Here is an 18,818-nt window from a genome sequence, read left to right as displayed (position 1 = left end):
TTGGGTGAGACTGATTTAGTGAAAACCCTTCTATCTACATGCCAGATACGTTCTATAACAAACTCCCAGATAGATGAAGACAATTTAATAATATTTTGACTATTCTGTTCCCTTAGAATTTACAAGTCAGACATAATTTGGGGAGATTTGAGGTAAGAATTGATAAGAGTTCAGAAAAAGCTCTATTGTTACAAAATCTCACTGGAAAGTCTGTTTCCTGGGGGAGGGGGGTGCAGCGCAGGGGGGTCTGTGGTATAACTGCAAGAACTAAGAAAGAAGTTATGTATTTGGTTAACCACTTTTATCATCTCAACTTTAGCACTTTAAATGGCATTCTCTGGGGAAAGTTTGAGAATGATTATACACCTAACCAAGGAGAGTATTTTAAAATATTACTAGCCAATTATTTTTTCTTCATTTTTAGATGTACAAATTCTAGACCATTTGAACTTATTCTGACCTGAAGTATTGATTCTGCTTCTAATTAAGCACACATTTGGAATGATAAGATTAGGGGATAAAGTAGAGTTCAGATATTTCTAATTTCTTGCCTAACCTCAGAGATGCAAGGATCAAATAGCATTCCACTCACAGTGCCTTTCAGAGAAGTACACGGAGTGTGCAGAAAGTGAAATCTACTTTAACTGCCTTTTGTCAAGGAAGATGGAGACAATCAGAAGGTTTACATGAAAAGTTTTGAAAGATTATCAAAATGACACCATAAAAGGGAATTCAATGAGGGCTGTCTAAAGTTCAGATCCTCAACAAAACATCCATCCCCTTAAACAAAGAAAAGGGTGCATGGGGGCGGAGGGTAAATGGGGCTCAGAATCCCAGGAGATCCAATGGCAGTCTCGAGCTTGGCAGTCAGGAATGCTGTAACATGAAATTTGGGGCTGGTCTTCACTCCTGGTTTTGTTTTTACAAGAAGAATTTTAGAATCACCAGTGTCCACTGATGATAGGAAGAGAGACGCACTTTCTTCAGATACTAGGGAGCACTATGGATTAGAGCCAAGTCCACTAAGGGCTGGAAAACACCTGGAGAGAACAGCACTTATCAAGAGACTTATTCAGAATCTGTGGTGTCAGATCTAATTAGCTACAAGTTCAGTGTCCTCCATGGGACCCAAGGTGAGATCAACCATGTCCTGAACAATCTCTAATCTCACCCAAATGATGGAGTGTTTTGTTTGCTGGACCCCTCGTCAGATACCTTCTGACACTTTTAGTCAAATGTAGAACATGGGCTTCCCTGGTGGCGCAGTGGTTGAGAGTCCGCCTGCCGATGCAGGGGACACGGGTTCGTGCCCCGGTCCGGGAAGATCCCACATGCCGCGGAGCGGCTGGGCCCGTGAGCCATGGCCGCTGAGCCTGCGCGTCCGGAGCCTGTGCTCCGCAACGGGAGAGGCCACAACAGTGAGAGGCCCACGTACCGCAAAAAAAAAATGTAGAACACTGTCTGTAAAACCAAGATGAGGAGCAAGCAGGTTCCTCCTCCAGCACTGATTGCTTGCACATCCCACCCCATCTTATCAAGAAAGCAGTGAGGAGTGGACTAAGGTGGCATCTGTGACAACTTCCACCAGTCTTTGAGGCCACTGAATGATCTAAACATTCTTTTTAAATTTTTGTGGAAATTTTCAAACACATACAAAGACTTTTGTGCTCATCACCTATGACAGTTCAACAACTATCGACCCTGGCCAATCTTGCCTCATTTACTCCCTGCCACCAACCCCACAGCCAGATTTTTTTTTTTTTTTTTTTTGCAGTACGCAGGCCTCTCACTGTTTGTGGCCTGTCCCGTTGCGGAGCACAGGCTCCGGATGCGCAGGCTCAGCGGCCATGGCTTACGGGCCCAGCCGCTCCATGGCATGTGGGATCTTCCCGGACCGGGGCACGAACCTGTGTCCCCTGCATCGGCAGGCGGACTCTCAACCACTGCGCCACCAGGGAAGCCCAGCCAGATTTTTTGGAGATAAATCCCAGATCATATAATTTCACCCATTAATATTTCAGTATATATCCCTAAAAGATAAAGATTTCTAAAACCCATCACCACATACCACTGTCCTGCTTAAAATAATTTCTTAGTATCATCAAACATTGAACAATCTGACCATTCTTAATAGAGGTCAAAATCTATTAACATTTCTTTGAGTTTACGTTGTTATACTACTACTAACCTCCATGACAGGCAGCCATCTTTACACAGCAGATGTTATCATTTTCCAAATTGCTATCCCACATTTTCTTTTTAATTCATACCTATACATCTTGATTCAGCTTTTAGGTGAAGTGGATGCCAGTGCTAGTACCATTTCAAGAAGAAACTATGCTGATGACAGGTTGTGGCAGATGATTATAGCACTAGGTTCCCAGGGAATCATGCCTCTCTGTTTCCTTATCCTTGTGTAGCCCTCTCCTACAATGAGTCAACAATTTTCCATGTGACTTGCTTTGGCCAATGGAACATCAGAAGACATAGATGCCTCAAAAGTGTTTGCACTTTGAGACTTGTCCTTCTGAAATGCTGCTACATGTGAAGAAGTTCGGGCTAGTCCGCTGAAGACATATGGCCCAGCCAACAGCAGCACCAAATGCCAAACCAGGTGAATGAGACCATCTTAGACCATTCAGCCCCAGTCAAGCCATCAGATAACTGTAGCTCCCTGAGAATCTTTCAGGTGAACGAGGCCCAAATCTCTGACCCACAGAATCATGAGCAATAATTGCTGTTTTAAGACCACTCTTTTTGGCATATTTGTTATACAGCAAGAGCTAACTGATACACATTTTAAAAATCACCTATGATAAAGGAAGAATTTTAAGAGATTGGATCTATAAGTTATTTATTCCTGACAGTAACAGTCACCCCCTCACCCCCAAAGTCTTCATCCCTAAGATGCCTTTGCCATTACTAGGACCACATTTTCAGAATCAAAAGCTAGAACACAATCTGACAAAAGACTTTTTATTTTGATTCGTGAATTTATGTATTTGAAAAATCATTCAAAGCTATAAAAATTCAAATGAATTTAATTAAACATGGATTAAATCACCTTTCTAAAATGGAATTAAATTACATGGAATTGGGCATTCCCAAGAAAGTCCAGGACACATGGTCACCAGACATCCTCCACTATTAAGAAGAATTCTAGAAACCCAACCAAGGTCTCTACAATGGCTTGAAAACATTCAGAGTCTATTGTGAGGAAAATATTGGCACTGCTTATAGGCCTCCTTGCTGCCCTTGCATATAATGAACTTAGTTGTCCTGTGGCACTAAATATTTTTAAAACTGCATTAATTTTCAGAAAGGAATAAAAATCCTGACTCTACCTGATACCCCAAGCATTCAGTAATCACCTTGAGTGATTACTCAAAGCATCTCCCCTTTAAGGTAGCTGATTTCTGATTAAATCATGCCCTTCCTTCAACCCAGCATCTGTTAATAAAACGTGTGATATTTAAAAGAGACCTTCATTCAAGTGCTCACTGAACTTCTACTCTGGGCAGGTGCGCTGCTGGGCACAGGGGTTAGAGAGGAATGAGACAGATGACAAAGGCAAACAGATAGACAAGTGCGACCTGAACAGGACTGTTCAGTCTGAGGTGTGGACACAGACAAGTGCTCCCTCCTGGGTTATAAACAAAGTGCAGGCGACAAGTAGCAGGAACTCCTTTTACCTTGTCAGGGAGGCCTTGCGGACGAGGGGATATCTGAGATGACTCCTACAGGAGGAGGAGGAGTTTGCCAACCTGAGAATGGGAAGGAAGAGCACTCCAGGCAAAGCAAGGAGAATGGATAAAGGGAAGCTCCCTGATGACCTGCCTTTCACGTTCAAGAAACAGAAGAAGTTGAGTGTGGCTGAAACTTCAGAGACATCTTAGGAATGACCCGAGACAGGCCACAGAAGCACGAAGGCCACAGACGGTGTTAGCTCTCGTACCAACTCAAAGAGTTTGGGCTTCATCCCACGGGCTGTGAAAAAGGTTTTAAGGTTTTTCATTCATTCTTCACTCCTGTTTATTTCCTTAAATAGAGGAATGGCGTAGTCAGATCTGACTTCCAGGAGGATCCCTTGTTTTCAGTTGCAGGGAGTTAGGAAGAGGGAATAGGCAGAGAAGCCTCCAGGGGATGCCACTTTGCAGGTGCCAGCCTCTCCAGGCCCTGCCCGTCATCACACCTCCTTTCAACCCTTCACACCTGCCAAACCTGAGCTCCTCCACTACTCTCCCCTCTGTCACTGTCCTTCTTTAGGCCACCACCTCAGATGGGCCTTCCTCCCCCTGCCTCAGTGTCTCACCTCTACCTCATCCTGTCTCTTTTCTTCATAGACACGCCAGCAATCTTGGATCCTCAGCTTACTCACGTACTTTGATCACTGTCTGCACCCCATGAGAATGTGTATCCCCTCAGGACACTGGCCTTGTCTGTCTAGTTTGCTGCTGTGTCCTGGGGCCTAGAATAGTGCCTGGCACATAGTACGTGCTCAGTAAAGTTCTATTGAATGAATGGATTCACAGAGGAACAAAAGAATGAGAAGGTATTGCAATAATCCAGGCAAGAAATGATGAGGGCCTGAGCTAGGAGAATGGAGAAGAAATCACAGTCTTCAGCAATCAGACTGCCGAGCATGGGGACAGAGGAGAGAGGAGGGAGTCCAGGACAGCTCCGGGTTTGTAACTTGGGAAACTCTGCTCTTTGTGGAGATGGAGAAATGAACAGATTGTGTGGGATTTTTGTTTTTGTCATGGGAGAAAAATAAAAGGTTTCATTAGGGCTGGATACATGTCACGTGCAGCCTCCAGGTGGCTGTGACTGACATAATCTGAGCTCCTCTGGCATGTTCCATGTCCCTTCTTGTGCCATCACATTTAGCTGCTGGGGGAACCAGCCACCTGCTTGTCTTAGACCACAGAATGAAAGTTGCTTGGGGCAGGGACAGATCTTCTAGCTCTGTATTTTCAGCCCTAGCAGAGTATGTGACATACCCTCAATGAATGAATGAACGTAATACAAAAAGACAAGCAGGCAGAGGGTCAGGCAGCCAGGAGTCTTGGCAGGAAGCTCAGGGTCAAGGTATCAGCCACCAGCCTCCAAAGCTGCTGAATTCACTGGGTGAATCATAGTGCAGGCTGCATGTACTGAGAGAGGAGGAGGTCTGCTAAGGAAACCCCAACACTGAAAGGGAAGAGACAGAGAAGAAAGATCCATGGGAGGACATCGAGGAGGAACAATCAGAGAGGTACCCTGGAGACATCCATAGACATAGTCGCCGGGAGTGCATTCTACAGGAGCAACATACAAAAGTGGTTTCATGACCACCAGCATCATCTTGTTATGATGCTAGCATAATAGTGATGCCCAAGCTACTAGGGGCGGCATACAGAAAAGGAAGAAAGGAAGAGGGGGGAGGCTGAGAGGGAGGCCAATCTTACTTATGACTATTCGCGTAAAAATCCTAAATAAATTAGTATCGAACAGAATTCCAACAGCACACTTTACAAAAGAACACATCATGACCAAGTGGGTTACAGTCCAGGAATGCGAGGATGGTTAAAGGATAAAAGGAAATAAAGTAAATAAACAACTTAAAAATCTAAAAAAAAGAACAACAAAGTAAACTGAAAGAAAATTAAAGAAGGAAATTATAGAGATAAAAACGTTTTGGGTTACAAAACAGAAGAGCACTGAAAATCATACATAAGTCAAAATTAACAACAACGACAAAACAGACAAACCACTAGTTAACACAGAGGAAAAAAAGGGAGAAATTGCAAACACAAAAATTAACAAAGGAAAATAACTTCTGAACAAGAGGAAATTAAAAACGTTCCTAAGAATATCTCTTTAGTAATCAGTTTAAAAATCCAGATAAAGTGGATAATTTCCTAGGAAAATATGATTCAGAAAAACTGATCTACATAAAGATAGGAAGTCTAAATAGACCAATACCCATAGAAAAAACATAGTTACCAACGATCTCTTGCCTCCAACACACACACACACAAACACACACACTCCTCCTCTGCCCCATCATCATCATCATCATCATCACAGGTCCACCCAATTTCCCAAGGGAATTCTATCAAATAATCAAAGACCAGAGACAAGGGCAGAGAGAAAGAAGAAAAACTTCTAAATATTTTTACAAAGCGAGTATAGAATTGATATGTAAACATAAAGAGTATTGGGCACGCGCGCGCACACACACGCAGAAAAGAATGGTCATGGTAGCATTGTCATGGCAACAAAACTGTAACCAGCCGACATCCATCAAGAGAAGAGCAGATAAATAAATTGGGATATATTCATCAGCAGTGAAAGTGAACAAACTAGAACTTCACATAACAACATGGGTAGGTCTCAAAAACAATAAGCCAAAAGAGAAACTGTAGGAGGACACCAGAGGTATGGTTCCATTTATAAAAAGACAAAATTAATATGTTGTTTAGGGATACAGACTGGGAGGAAGGAGTTAAAACAGCTGGGCTGTGATCCCTCCACTCCTTTTGTAGTAGTGATGCTTCTGCGGAAAGAAAGAAGACAATGACCCCATCTAATCTTTTGTAAATATGCTAATAACTAGACTATCTAACAAACAGCCTGATGATATTTGCTAAAATGAGAGTTCTTGTTTCCGGAATGCCCTTAATTAGCAGGGTAGGATTGGCTAAGGATCACCTACACTAAATAAACACAGAATTTATGGATTTATACGCCACGACTCTCTGGACTATGTAGTAGAGAGTCTTCATAGTTATGAAGCAAATTACTCACTGCGCGAGGTGACGCGTGAACCACACTTGGAGACCTCATCTATTGTTCTGGGTCAGAAAGCACATGTCTGATATACGAATAAAAGACCTGGGAGTCACAGGTCTCTGCACCTCTGCATTCTGGAAATTATTAGCCTAGATAGATTAGTATACAAGATCTCAGATCTGTCAACTCTTATTCGATAATCTGATCCTTTGTGTTAGCTCACAGAATAAGTTATTTTCAGACAAAATTATTTAAAAAAAAAAAAAAAAGAGAACAGTGCTGGAAATTAGTTGGATGACACCAGGAAGGACCATCAAGGACACTTCCGAGTTACTGGTAATATTCTGCTTCTTAAATGCATGAGTGCATGAGGGCTCTCCAAAGAAACAGAGCAAATAGGATATACATGGAGATTTAGTGTAAGGAGTTGGCTGACATGATTATGGCAGCTGAGAAGTACCAAGATCTGTGGTCCAAATGCCTGCGAACCAAGGGAGCCAATGGTGTTAGTTCTAGCCAGAGGTCAAAGATAAGAGGCAAACTATGTCCCAGCTCATTACCATCAGCAGAGAGTGAATTCTCTCTTGCTCAGCCTTTTGTTCTATTCAGGCCTTCAGTAGATTGAATGAGGCCCACCCACATGGAGGAGGGCAATCTTCACTACTCAGTCTACCAATGTGAATGTTAATTTCATCCAGAAATACCTACACAGACACAGAATAATGTTTGATCAAATATCTGGGCACCCCGTGGCCCAGTCAGGCTGACACATAAAGTTAACTATCACAATGGGTGTTTGTTTTGCTGTTCTTTTTTTTTTTTTTTTTTTTGCAGTACACGGGCCTCTCACTGCTGTGGCCTCTCCCGTTGCGGAGCACAGGCTCCGGACGCGCAGGCTCAGCGGCCACGGCCCACGGGCCCAGCCGCTCCGCGGCATGTGGGATCTTCCCGGACCGGGGCACGAACCCGCGTCCCCTGCATCGGCAGGCGGACTCCCAACCACTGCACCACCAGGGAAGCCCTGTTTTGCTGTTCTTTGAGTGAAACATATAATCTACATTTGTGAATGATATGTTCTTAATGTTAAAATATTAAGCAAATGGGGCTTCCCTGGTGGCGCAGCGGTTGGGGGTCCACCTGCCGATGCAGGGGACACGGGTTTGTGCCCCGGTCCGGGAGGATCCCACATGCCGCGGAGCGGCTGGGCCCGTGGGCTGTGGCCGCTGGGCCTGAGCGTCCGGAGCCTGTGCTCCGCAACGGAAGAGGCCACAGCAGTGAGAGGCCCGCGTACCGCAAAAAAAAAAAAAAAATATTAAGCAAATGCCATTTGACAAAAGGAAGACTGTGAACACAGGACATCTTTTAAAACGTTTGGCATGAATGGAAAGAGGAAGATGGGGAGGTAGCTTGAGAGTCAGGTAGACTGGAGAGAAAGTATGCCCTGAAACCAGAAGTAGTCTTCTGGGGGAGGTAACCAGGCTACTTTTCAAAATGCTCTCCCAGTTGGTTCACTAGTAGGAAATTCACCTGCATTATGCTATCTTCTAATATACACTGACCACACAGAATCCAAAGCTATGATAATATAAGCCCCTGGTTGAGCAGAGTCTCAGAGACTGGAGCTCTGATCAGGGGGAAGGGGGTAAAGAAAGGGAGGTATATGTACTGGGAAACGTCCTTCTACCTTGATGTGAGCCAACTGTCTTTAGTCCCTTCCTTCTCCATCTTTAGTATTCTTAATTCCTACTTTATCCTGTCTCTTAGGAGCCATGAGAACATACTCCTCCACCACCCACTGATAATAAAACATGAAAGTGTGAGCAGATTACTGGGTAAGTGAGGCTTCATTAGAGGAGAAGATGCCCAGAGCAGGGGCAAAAGAGCTGGCCAGCTGTGGGAAGCTTTATGCTCTGACAGCAGATCTCTCTGGCTCAGTTTCCACTGATTTTTCCTAAGATCATACAAAGATAATTCTGTTCTGTTCCTCAGCTTGTCACTTATTATGACAGTAACTTTAAGGAAGTAATGAGTTACATGTCAGTTTCTCCACTTCTACCCAGTGAAGATCACAATGGAGCCATTCAGCTGGGAAATATCCCTCCTAGGACTCTAGCTGTGCACACAAATTTATGAATAAAGCTGTTCATTATAACAGCATTTATCATTTTCAAAAACTTGGAAGCAATCTAAATCTGAGAAAACGGGGACTGGTTATATGTATTAAGGTTCTTGCAGACAGACAGGCTATTATGTTCCTAATAAAATGAAATTCTTGAAGACGATTCAATGACAAAAGTAAATGGTTCCAAAATATTTACTAATAAAGATTCAGTACACAACACTGTATACACACTATTATCTCCAGAGTTAATAGTCTATGCATTTACAAAAGACTAGAAAAACAGACCAAAATGTTAACCATGGTTAATAATAAAATCATGGGCGGTTTCTTTCTCTTACACTTTTTGGTATTTTCCAAATAGTCTTCAATGAGTACATACTTTTAGCAAATTAAAAAAACCCACCATGACAAGGTGAGAGAGAAAGCAGAAGAAAGTGAAAAGTTTAGTATCTTTAATAGCACTTTTTCCCCGCATTTTCATTTTGCACTGGACCCTACAAATTATATAGAGCCCTGCCGAAAGTTCCACCCCTATCCGAGGATAAGAAACAACGATCTATGTGCCTCCTTCCCCACCACCCCTCATTCGGAATGAATGTTCTTTAAAATAAAATAGCAATTAATCAATCTGGGCCCACCCTTGGAGTTTCTGACTCAGCAGGTCTGAGGCGGAGCCTGAGAGCCTGCGTTTTGGCAGTTCCAAGGTGTTGCAGATGCTGCCACATCACACTCAGAGCCACTGGTCTAGAGTATGTCTCCCTCAGCCTTTGACGTTTGTCCAGGCTGTATGAGGCCCTACAAAAGGCATACACATATCCTGTTACCTCATAGATGTTCAACTGCTCCACTAAGTCCAGGTCAGTCCCTTTCTTGGTCAAGTGCCGCTGGGACACAGCTGCAATGCCCAGCTCCTCCAGGCAGTCCACCACATCGTAGAAGGTGTCTTGGTCTGGCAATCCTGACAAGGTCTGGATGCAGAAAGAACAGGACACAGACATGTCTTAGGGGACGGTCACAAGGCTCTCAGGGCATTTTTTGCATGGTAGCCAGTGGCCACGAGTATAACAATGTGGGGCAAAGCAAACAGATGCTAAGTTCATTTGAGAAAAAGCTTCTCCAGTGTGGTAAGCAGAATGAACCCCAGGATCCCGCCCCCTGGGATACAGGTGCTATACAATTCCCTCCCCTTGAGGGTAGGGAGGACACTCCCATGATCATGATCAGGTGACATTATATGGCAAAGGTGAAAGCATTCTACAGATGTCATTAAGGTCCCAAATCAGTTGATTCTGAGTTAATCAAAGGGGAGAGTAGCCGGGTGGTCCTGACCTAATCACGTGAGCCATTTAAAAGTGGGTTTAGGCCTTTTCTGAGCACAGAGACTAGAAGAGAGATTGTCCTGTTGTCCCAGAAGCAGCAGCAAACCGCCATGAGTCCCACAGCTGCAAGGAAGTGAGCTCTGCTCACAACCACAGAAGCTCGGAAGGGGGCCCCAAGCTTCAGACGAGACACCAGCCCTGGGTGACACCCTGACTGCCGCCCTGTGAGACTCTTGTGAGCAGAGGACCCAGCGAGGTGGTGCCTGGACCCTGCCCCACAGAAACTGTGAGGTGTTTCAAGATGGTGGTGGTGGTGGTGCCTGGGATGTTTCAAGATGCTCAATTTGTGGTAATGTGTTCCACGGCAATTGAAAACTAATATACCCAGTGATCAGAAAAACTCCCGTTAAGATTGATCTACCAACAGCTGGAGTGATGACAACTGAATGACTCCCTTTTCTTTCAGTTCGGCAGGCCTTCCCCTTGGTCTAAGACATTTAGGAAAACATGAGAAATTTCAAAGCGGCAACCAAGAGACAAAAAGATAACCCAAGAAAGGAAAAGCTGACTTCTCTGTGAGTTCTGCTTCTCTTAAAAGAAGGATGATAGCTCAGATCAGGCCTCTGCTTAGAACCGGAAGGACCCTTGAGGTGATTTACTCAAAGTCCCTTATCTTATAAACGAGGGAGATGAAATCAGGGGAGGGAAGGATTCGCCTGAGGTAACAGGAAGTTACTAAATAATAACTAATAAAACCCTGCGCTCAGACCTGCTATTCCGGTCTCCTTTCCTCACACACCTGTGCCATCTACACAAACTACTCTGGCCTGAAATTTCAAGGTCTCGACTCCCTATTTATTTCATTATTATTGCATTTCAAAAATACTCTAAACATGGTGACTTGCCTTGCAAGAAAAAAGACCAGTACTTTCTTAAGGATCATCTCACAGCACCAACTTCTTTTAACACTTCTATTTTGGGGCTATTAATATTGGAAAGAATGTCTCTACTCATAACCCAAATAACGGCTGTTTCCCTTCTATGCTGAACAAACAGGATACAACTCACTGCTGTTGAGACCAGACACTGAAGAAAAAGAACCGGGATGCGACAGCTTAATCCATCAGGGGCCCCAGCAAGGAAACAGAACAGGAGGCTGTGAACCAGTCAGCAGCTGTAATAAATAAACAGGTGCTCACACCGAAGTGGCCAAGTGTGGAAGCACACATAGGGGTCTGCAGATGCCGGGCAAGGCAGTCACTGCTGCGTTAGCAGATAGCAGTCCACTGAGTTAACTTAAAAAGTACACACCTGTCCAAAGAACCCTCTCATCAGAACAAGTCCACCTTTTGGTTTTAGTGAAAACTCCAGAACTTGTTAAAAGATGAGGAGAGGGAAATGGTGATACAAACGCCAGGGCAGGGCTAATGATTGGAGGTGCCCTGACTGACCGCTGACCTGCCAATCACAGGTGAGTAGACATTCAGGGCTAGATTCAAAACTTTCTACACCGCAGTGTGGGGTTGGGGGTGGGGTGTAGGATGGGCACAGAGAGGGGCCTCTGGCAGTCTCCTCACCTCCCCGTTCCCCTCCTTTCTTCTTCCCTTTTTTCCCTGCTGAGAGTCAACTGAGGTTCCTTCTCTCAGAAGTTTCCAGGAGGTTAACTTCCTGGACCTAGTCCCCATTGCCTTAGCAAGCCCAACCATGATGGGTTGGTGGGGAGATTTCTATTAAATAATTAGGTCTGTAGAACCAAACAGATCAGAGAGCCCTCGCTTAATAAGAGGCCCAGATCTGAGGGTACTGACTGAGAGGACATCTGTTATTTCCACGGTGCAAATGTGGGCTTGAGCCACACCCACGTCCCACCACCTCTCGTGGGTGGCTGCAGGGGAGCTGGCCTTCCACCACGATCAAAGACAGCTTCTCTAGTCCATGGCCATACCACCCTGAATGCACTTGATCTTGTCAAAGACAGCTTCGTTCTCCGCCCGCACGGGGAGGGGACTGTGCAGCCCAGAAACACACTCACCTCTTTTCAGCTGATTCTCTGACATGTTCAGCAAACGCTGCCTGCCACACTCCCACCCCTCCTGGGCCCTGTCCTCCTATTTCTACCCTGACAATCACTGCTAAGGTGCCTATTTCTGGCAAAGGAGGCAGCTACTCCAGAAAAGTCTGTGAGCAAATGTCTCTTGACGCCTTCACTCTCAGACGACACTCAGGACCCCCTTCCTAGTTTCTCTCAGACCTTGTCTTGCCAGGGTTTGTGACAAGTAAATCTTTACAGCCTCTCTCAGAGGGAGAAACCTCTGTCCTAAAGGACATTTTATTTTCCAGTCCCTGGGTTTTCACTGATCCCATCAAATCTTTCTCGTGGGGTGAAACCAGTATGGTGAAAGCCTGTACACAAGTGTTCATAGCAGCAGCATCTGTGAAAGCCAAAAGCTGTGAGCACCCAAATCTCCTTCAGTGGATGAAGAGATAAAAATTGGAGGCATATTTATATTATACAATGGCACACTATACAGCAGCAGAAAGGAGCAAACCATTAATACGCGTAGTAACATAGATGAATCGCTAAGGCGCTGTGCTGAGTGAGAGAAGCCAGCCTCGAAGGGTCACATCCTGTATGATTCCCATTTTTTAAATAATAGAACTATAGTGATAGAGAATAAATCAGTGGTGGCCAGGGGCATGAACAGGTGATCAGGACGTCATTATAAAAGGATAGCATGAGCGAGATTTGAGGGGAGATGGAGCCGTTCTGTATGCTAATTGTGAAGGTTATCCATAACTATATATGTGTTAAAACTTACACAGCTAAATACCAAGAGAAAAAAGTCAATTTTACTATATGGTAATTAAAAAAAACAATATAATCGAATCTAAAAACAAATGCTCAGTGTGAATCCCATCAGGTAACTCACCCGCTGGCTCCGCTACAGCAGCTTCCCTCCCCAGGGCTCCCTGGGCTCACCTTCCCTGAACGCTCCAAGCCAGCCCCATGGTAATGGCTCTTGTAACTCATCCCCCGCCCCCCACCTGCTTCATCTGATTCTACAAGGTGGTCAATATCTGAGCCCCCAAAGCGGGGAATCCCACCTAGGAGATTGCAGCTGGATCAGGACAGGGCACCATGCAATTTCAGCTTGCACGGTGAGAAACGGTTCGTTTCTGACGCTCCCTCAGATCTTCTGAAGACATGGTTTTGGGGTGTGGGGAGAGTTCAGGGGGGCATTAGTCTGGATCCTGGAACCCCTCTTTAATCTCCCTGTTTAACAAGGGGAGCAGACTTCAGTTTCAGAACCATGAGCAGGCAAGAATTTCATACCCTTGTTTTGTCATAAAAATGTTAATGTTTTGAATTCCATGTTATTAGGCCAGCTTCCATCTTGCTGAAAGAAAAGTTAGAAAAGCAGTATAATTTCCCACATTTCAGAGTCTGAATTTTTTCCAGACCCATATTAGCATTTCAATGTGTTATGATGTTTGGGATCTCAGAAGATGTTACTCACTGGAACGATAAACGTGACTAAAATTCAACAAAAGAAAACAAACCCAGTGTGGGTGCCAGCGGCCTGCTGACCTTTTTGAGGAAAGGATGACACTTAGAATCATGTCCTCAGGACCTTCCTGGACTTCCCCTGGCCCAGAACAAAAGATGAGATGGAACTGCCAGAAGAGAAAGAGTAAGTGAGGAATTCCTGGACGTTAGATGCCTTATGGTGCCAAGGAGAGTGTGACACGTGCTGGGTCCTTGCCAGTGTTTGGCAGCAGGATGCCCACGCCATGCGGCTGCTGCTGGAATCGTTACACAGCCAAGCATGGCCTCTACCACTAATGTGGAGAGCATTACAATGAAAACACTGTGCAAGAGTGAAAATGCCATTTTTGCTGAATTTAATGTTTTCCGAAACAATGGCAGTGACTGAAAACGACAGGAAATAGGTGACCTTCATCTTCAAAAACCAACAGAAAATTGCTTTCAAATTGCATGGTAAAATCAACTCACAAAGAGCTTTGAAAATAAAAACCGAATTCTTAGGATTATCTTCCAGAAAAGTGATGCCCATTCCCCACCAGGACTGTAGGAAATTTCCTGTGACCTCATCAACAAACGGCATTTCATTAAAAAGCAATCACTGCCCACGTGACCCAGAGAAAATGGCTTGTTGTTTTACTATATATTTCTTTTAATCTTAGTAGGGTTAATGTCATTCATTTTTCAACTGAGTTCTTAATATATTTAGGATAGTATCATTTTCTGCCCAGTTTTTTGCAAACAATTTCCCAGTTTGTCACTTGCCTTTAGTTTTTGTTTTGGATTTCATTTTAAAATAAGATGTTTTATAGTTTATAGTTTTATACAGTGAAATATTTAAGTCCTTTGTTTTGGAATCTTTTTGGCTGGTTTTACTATTTTATTATTCGGCAACTAGAGACCAGTTAATCTTCACCTCTAGTTTTTCCTCAGTTTTCTACAGTTTGATATGTTACACTGAACTCTTTAATCTACCTGAAATTTGTTTTGGTATACAGTCAAAGTATGTTTTTGTTTATTTCCATTTATCAAAACCTCTCCCAGTCATGAATAAAGCTGACCGTCCCTATGGATTTCAATCACAGGGTGAGTCATCCTGTGCACTGAGGTCTGTCTCACAGCCCCTCTGCTTCAGCCATCTGCTGAGGAAAGAGTCAAGACCACATTGTTTTAATCCTTAGAGTTTGCACAACATTTTAATATCTAGTAGAATTACTCTTCATAATTATGTTGCTTTCTACTAATTTGTCCCCAGTCATCAGGGGAAATGTTTCTCCTGCTACATTTCAGGAAGAGATTCTGGGTCCTTTCTGAGGAACTAATGATCACTGCAGTTGGTCCTCAGGCTTGCACCCGGCAGCCTGGGGCACAAAAAGGGAGGATCTTGGGGTGGCTGATGTAGCGTCTGGGGTCCAGGGAAGAGAAACAACCCCACCCTCCCTCAATTATTAATGAGGAAGGGGCCCAAGCACCGGGATGAAGGAGCTCCAGTCCTGAGAGTGGGCTGTCCCAGGTCAGCATGGGACCCACGGTCAGAGCACCTCTCAGGATGGACACAAGCTGGTGACCAGGGAGGACGTAATGGGAGGAAAGGGAGCACAAGGGTGAGGTCACCATCACAGGAGGAGGACGGGACCCGCCCTCAGGAATCCATACCTCGCCCCCAGCAGTCAGAAGTCAGTAAGACGTGGAACAGGGTGCTTGCTTTTCTGTCTGATTGTGAATGATTTCCTTAGAGTAAAACTTGCTAATCTATATTCTTAAGGGAAAATGTTTTCAAGGGGACATCTTGATAGGGCGAGTAGCCATAAAATTCTCGCTACCCTCTTTCCGGTTTCATTGGAAGGAACCAAAGCACAGAAAGCATGCAGACTCTCAGGCCTTCACAGGTATGAGCACCACCACACATTGCACACATGCCACACGTGGGTGTAAAGGGTTTTCTCTTGCAAAGAGGCATGCTGAAGGGTGTTCCCGCCACGGGGGTGCACACGATGTGGTTCTTCTTCAGAGGGCAAATTTTAGATTTTCACATGTACTAGTTCCCTAGGGCTGCCATAACAAAGTACCACAAACTGAGAGGCTTAAAACAACAGAAATTAGGTATGGAACTTGGTAAACTGTAAGCTGAAGACCAATCACATTTGCTACACAGGCTGCCTGAACACTGTGACCATCTCTCCAGATGGATCCCTCCGTGCTTCTGGAGGCAAGGATGGCCAGGCTAAGCTGTGGGACCTCAACGAAGGCAAGCACCTTCACACGCTAGATGGTGGGAACCTCATCAATGCCCTGTGCTTCCGTCCCCAATGCTACTGGCTCTGTGCTGCCGCTGGCTCAGCATCAAGATCTGGGACTCGGAGGGCAAAATTATCGTAGATGAATTGGAGCAAGAAGTTATCAGGACTAGCAGCAAGGCAGAACCACCCCCCAGTGGACCTCTCTGGCCTGGTCTGCTGATGGTCAGACTGTTAGCTGGCTACAAGGACCATCTGGTGTGAGTGTGGCAGGTGACCCTCGGCACCCACTAGAAACATGGCAGAGCTTTAAAAATAAAAAACTGGTTTTTTGAAGAAGAAAAACACCCAGAAATTTATTCTCTCCCAGGTGGAGAGACTAGAAGTCTGACGTCAAGGTGTCGGCAGGGCCGCGCTCTCTCCGATGGCTCTAGGGTAGGATCCGTCCTTGCTTCATCCGGGATTGGCTGCTGACAACGCTTAGCATCCTTTGGCGGTCCTCAGCTTATAGACGTATCACTCCAATCTCTGCCCCTGCTTTCACTGGCTGTCTTCCTCATGTATGTGTGTCTAACTTGTCTTCCCTCTATGTGTATCTCTTTTCCTCTTCTTATAAGGACACCAGTCCTATTGGATTAGAGCCCACCCTAATGACCTCATCTTAACCTGATTACATCTGCAAAGATCCTATTTCCTAATAAGATCACATTCACAGGTACCAGGGGTTAGGACTTCAGGAACACATCTACAGGAACACATCTTTTGGCGTGGGGGGACACAGTTCAACCGGTAACAAACATCAACCGACCTTGTTCACTAAAGTCATTGCATAAACCAGCAACTCCGTGTCGACCCCATCCTTTTCCTCCAGGATTTCCATGATATTTGACCAAGGTTTGACTCCTAGAATAAAGCAAAAATCATTAGAAACAGCAAGTCAACACTCCTTGTCCAATTCACATCACAGTTTATCCAGAGACTTATCACCCAATGATGGCAGTGCCTTTCAGTCACCAAATTTCAAAGCATGACACAATTCTTAGGATGGACTTGAATATGTTTCCAATTAGGTGACGATATACCATGTCATCCTTGTCTACTTGAAAATGTATACTCTTCAGTGTCAGGATGCCTATCAGTTTGTTTGAAAAGTTCCCTTTATACTAAATAGGTGATTTTTTAAAAATCCATTCATATGCAGCTTTTTTTAGACCATGCATTTTACTCTCCAAGTGTGGAAATTCTTTGTAAGTACTCTCTGTATGTCCATCTCCTGCAAGGAAAGGGGACACAGGACAGCTTTACAGTCACTCTAGCAATGGACTTCAAACAATAACTGTGAAACGTCCATCTAGCAAACATTTCAAGAACAGAAGTATATTATCTGTATTCAATCAAGGCACAAATATCTATTTAAGCATCAACCAGGTACCAAGGAACTGGGTCTCTGGGAGTCTGTCATCAAGAGGTTACAATCAAATGGAACAGTTAGGCATAAGTACAGGAACACACCTCAGCACAGGGTAAAGGCACTTAGAAGGCAAAGCGCTTAGCCAAGCCTGTCACTCAGCAAGGGAGGTCTGTCTCTTGCAGTGCGATGGTCGAGGAAGGTTTGGTGCAAGAGGTGACTCCTCAGTGGAGCTCCTGGGGGAGGCTCCTGGAGGCTGTCCCGTGGGTCCAGGGAGGGCAGGGAAACCCTCCACGTTCAGGATCGCCAAGCCAAGGCCAAGGCCACAAAGGGTACACGACATCCTGATGTGATTTCCTACGCTGGAGATAAACATCTGCAGTGAAGTGTTGCCTTGCCCTTGGCGTGGCGGTGTGGAACGTGCAGCTCTTTCCTGCTTTCTCTATAAAGATCTCAAAGGGACATGGCTTATTTTTGCTGAAAAAGTAAAGTCTGAAATAACCTAAAACCAGCGGGTTCCAAATGCTGATTCATGGATGGGTTATGTCAGAGCTGATTTCCTGGCCTTGAGAACAAAAGCTCCCCAAGGGCAGTGATGTGTCCTGTCTTATCTCTGTGCCCTTGGCAGAGTGCCCGGCACATAGTAGGTGCTCAAGAAAATGTCTGACTAGTGACTGGAGACCCCTGAGAGGGCATGGGTGGGTTAAACTAGGGCAGTTTTAAAAGAGCCAGAGGGTTAAATGCACACAGTAAGAAAAGAAGAGAAGACAGGAGAATTTTAAAAGGAATAGGCACCTACTATACAATGTGAAAGACACAGATGTAGTTTGATGTACAGGTCTGTTGGTGCTCCCAGCCAGGGAACAAAAAGCCTTTTCCTTTGGACTAGCTGCCCAGTTGGTCCAAACTATGAACCCATGGACTAAGCTTCTATGACCCTTTGTTACTGTGAACACAAAAGAATGATCCTTTGCCTGCTAACTGTTGAAAATTCTTGAAATTCTTGAAATTCTTGAAAATTATCTTCTTGCTGATCTTTATCATCAAACTATTTTGAAGTCCACACCTGTTCTCCAAAGCCCAGCAAAGTAACTGCTTCCGCCCTCAAGACAATCAGTGTGGTCAGTAGGTCATGGGTCTCACTGTCCAGGAATCGGTCAAGCATTCCAAGTGCCTTTGCTCATGTTTATAACAAGGACAACTTCCGTCATTCACACTCACACCCGACCTCAGTACAAAACACGAAAACACGAGTTCTACTGGGTTCCCCACATACGCGTAAAGAAAAGCCTATGCAAGAGGGAGAGCGTCAGTGCGAAGGATTCCTAGTGGGGCTCGGGGGTCCAGAACTGCTTCCTGGTTCCTTACTTTGGGGTCACACATGTCAAACAGGGCCTGGGGAAGGAAAAGCCAA

At 44.8% G+C, this 18,818-nt stretch overlaps 1 protein-coding gene across 4 annotated transcripts in view; it reads right to left on the bottom strand.

The window, feature by feature from the left end:
• Nucleotides 1–18,818, bottom strand: part of FHOD3 (formin homology 2 domain containing 3) — a 494,073-nt gene that overhangs the window by 172,651 nt on the left and 302,604 nt on the right. For all 4 annotated transcript variants that reach the window (XM_027127768.1, XM_027127769.1, XM_027127771.1 and 1 more), the window contains exons 8-9: nt 16,805–16,899; nt 9,721–9,864 (exon numbers count right to left, since the gene is read on the bottom strand). In XM_027127768.1, the coding sequence (XP_026983569.1) occupies nt 9,721–9,864; nt 16,805–16,899 (239 nt within the window). The remainder of the gene's footprint in view (nt 1–9,720; nt 9,865–16,804; nt 16,900–18,818) is intronic.

The sequence above is a fragment of the Aethalodelphis obliquidens genome, unplaced genomic scaffold (assembly GCF_003676395.1).
Source record: "Aethalodelphis obliquidens isolate GAN/ISIS:26980383/991018 unplaced genomic scaffold, ASM367639v1 scaffold32, whole genome shotgun sequence".
In the NCBI taxonomy this organism is placed as follows: domain Eukaryota; kingdom Metazoa; phylum Chordata; class Mammalia; order Artiodactyla; family Delphinidae; genus Aethalodelphis; species Aethalodelphis obliquidens.
The sequence above is the reverse complement of the archived record's forward strand: the minus strand, read 5'-3'. Positions and strand labels throughout refer to the sequence as shown.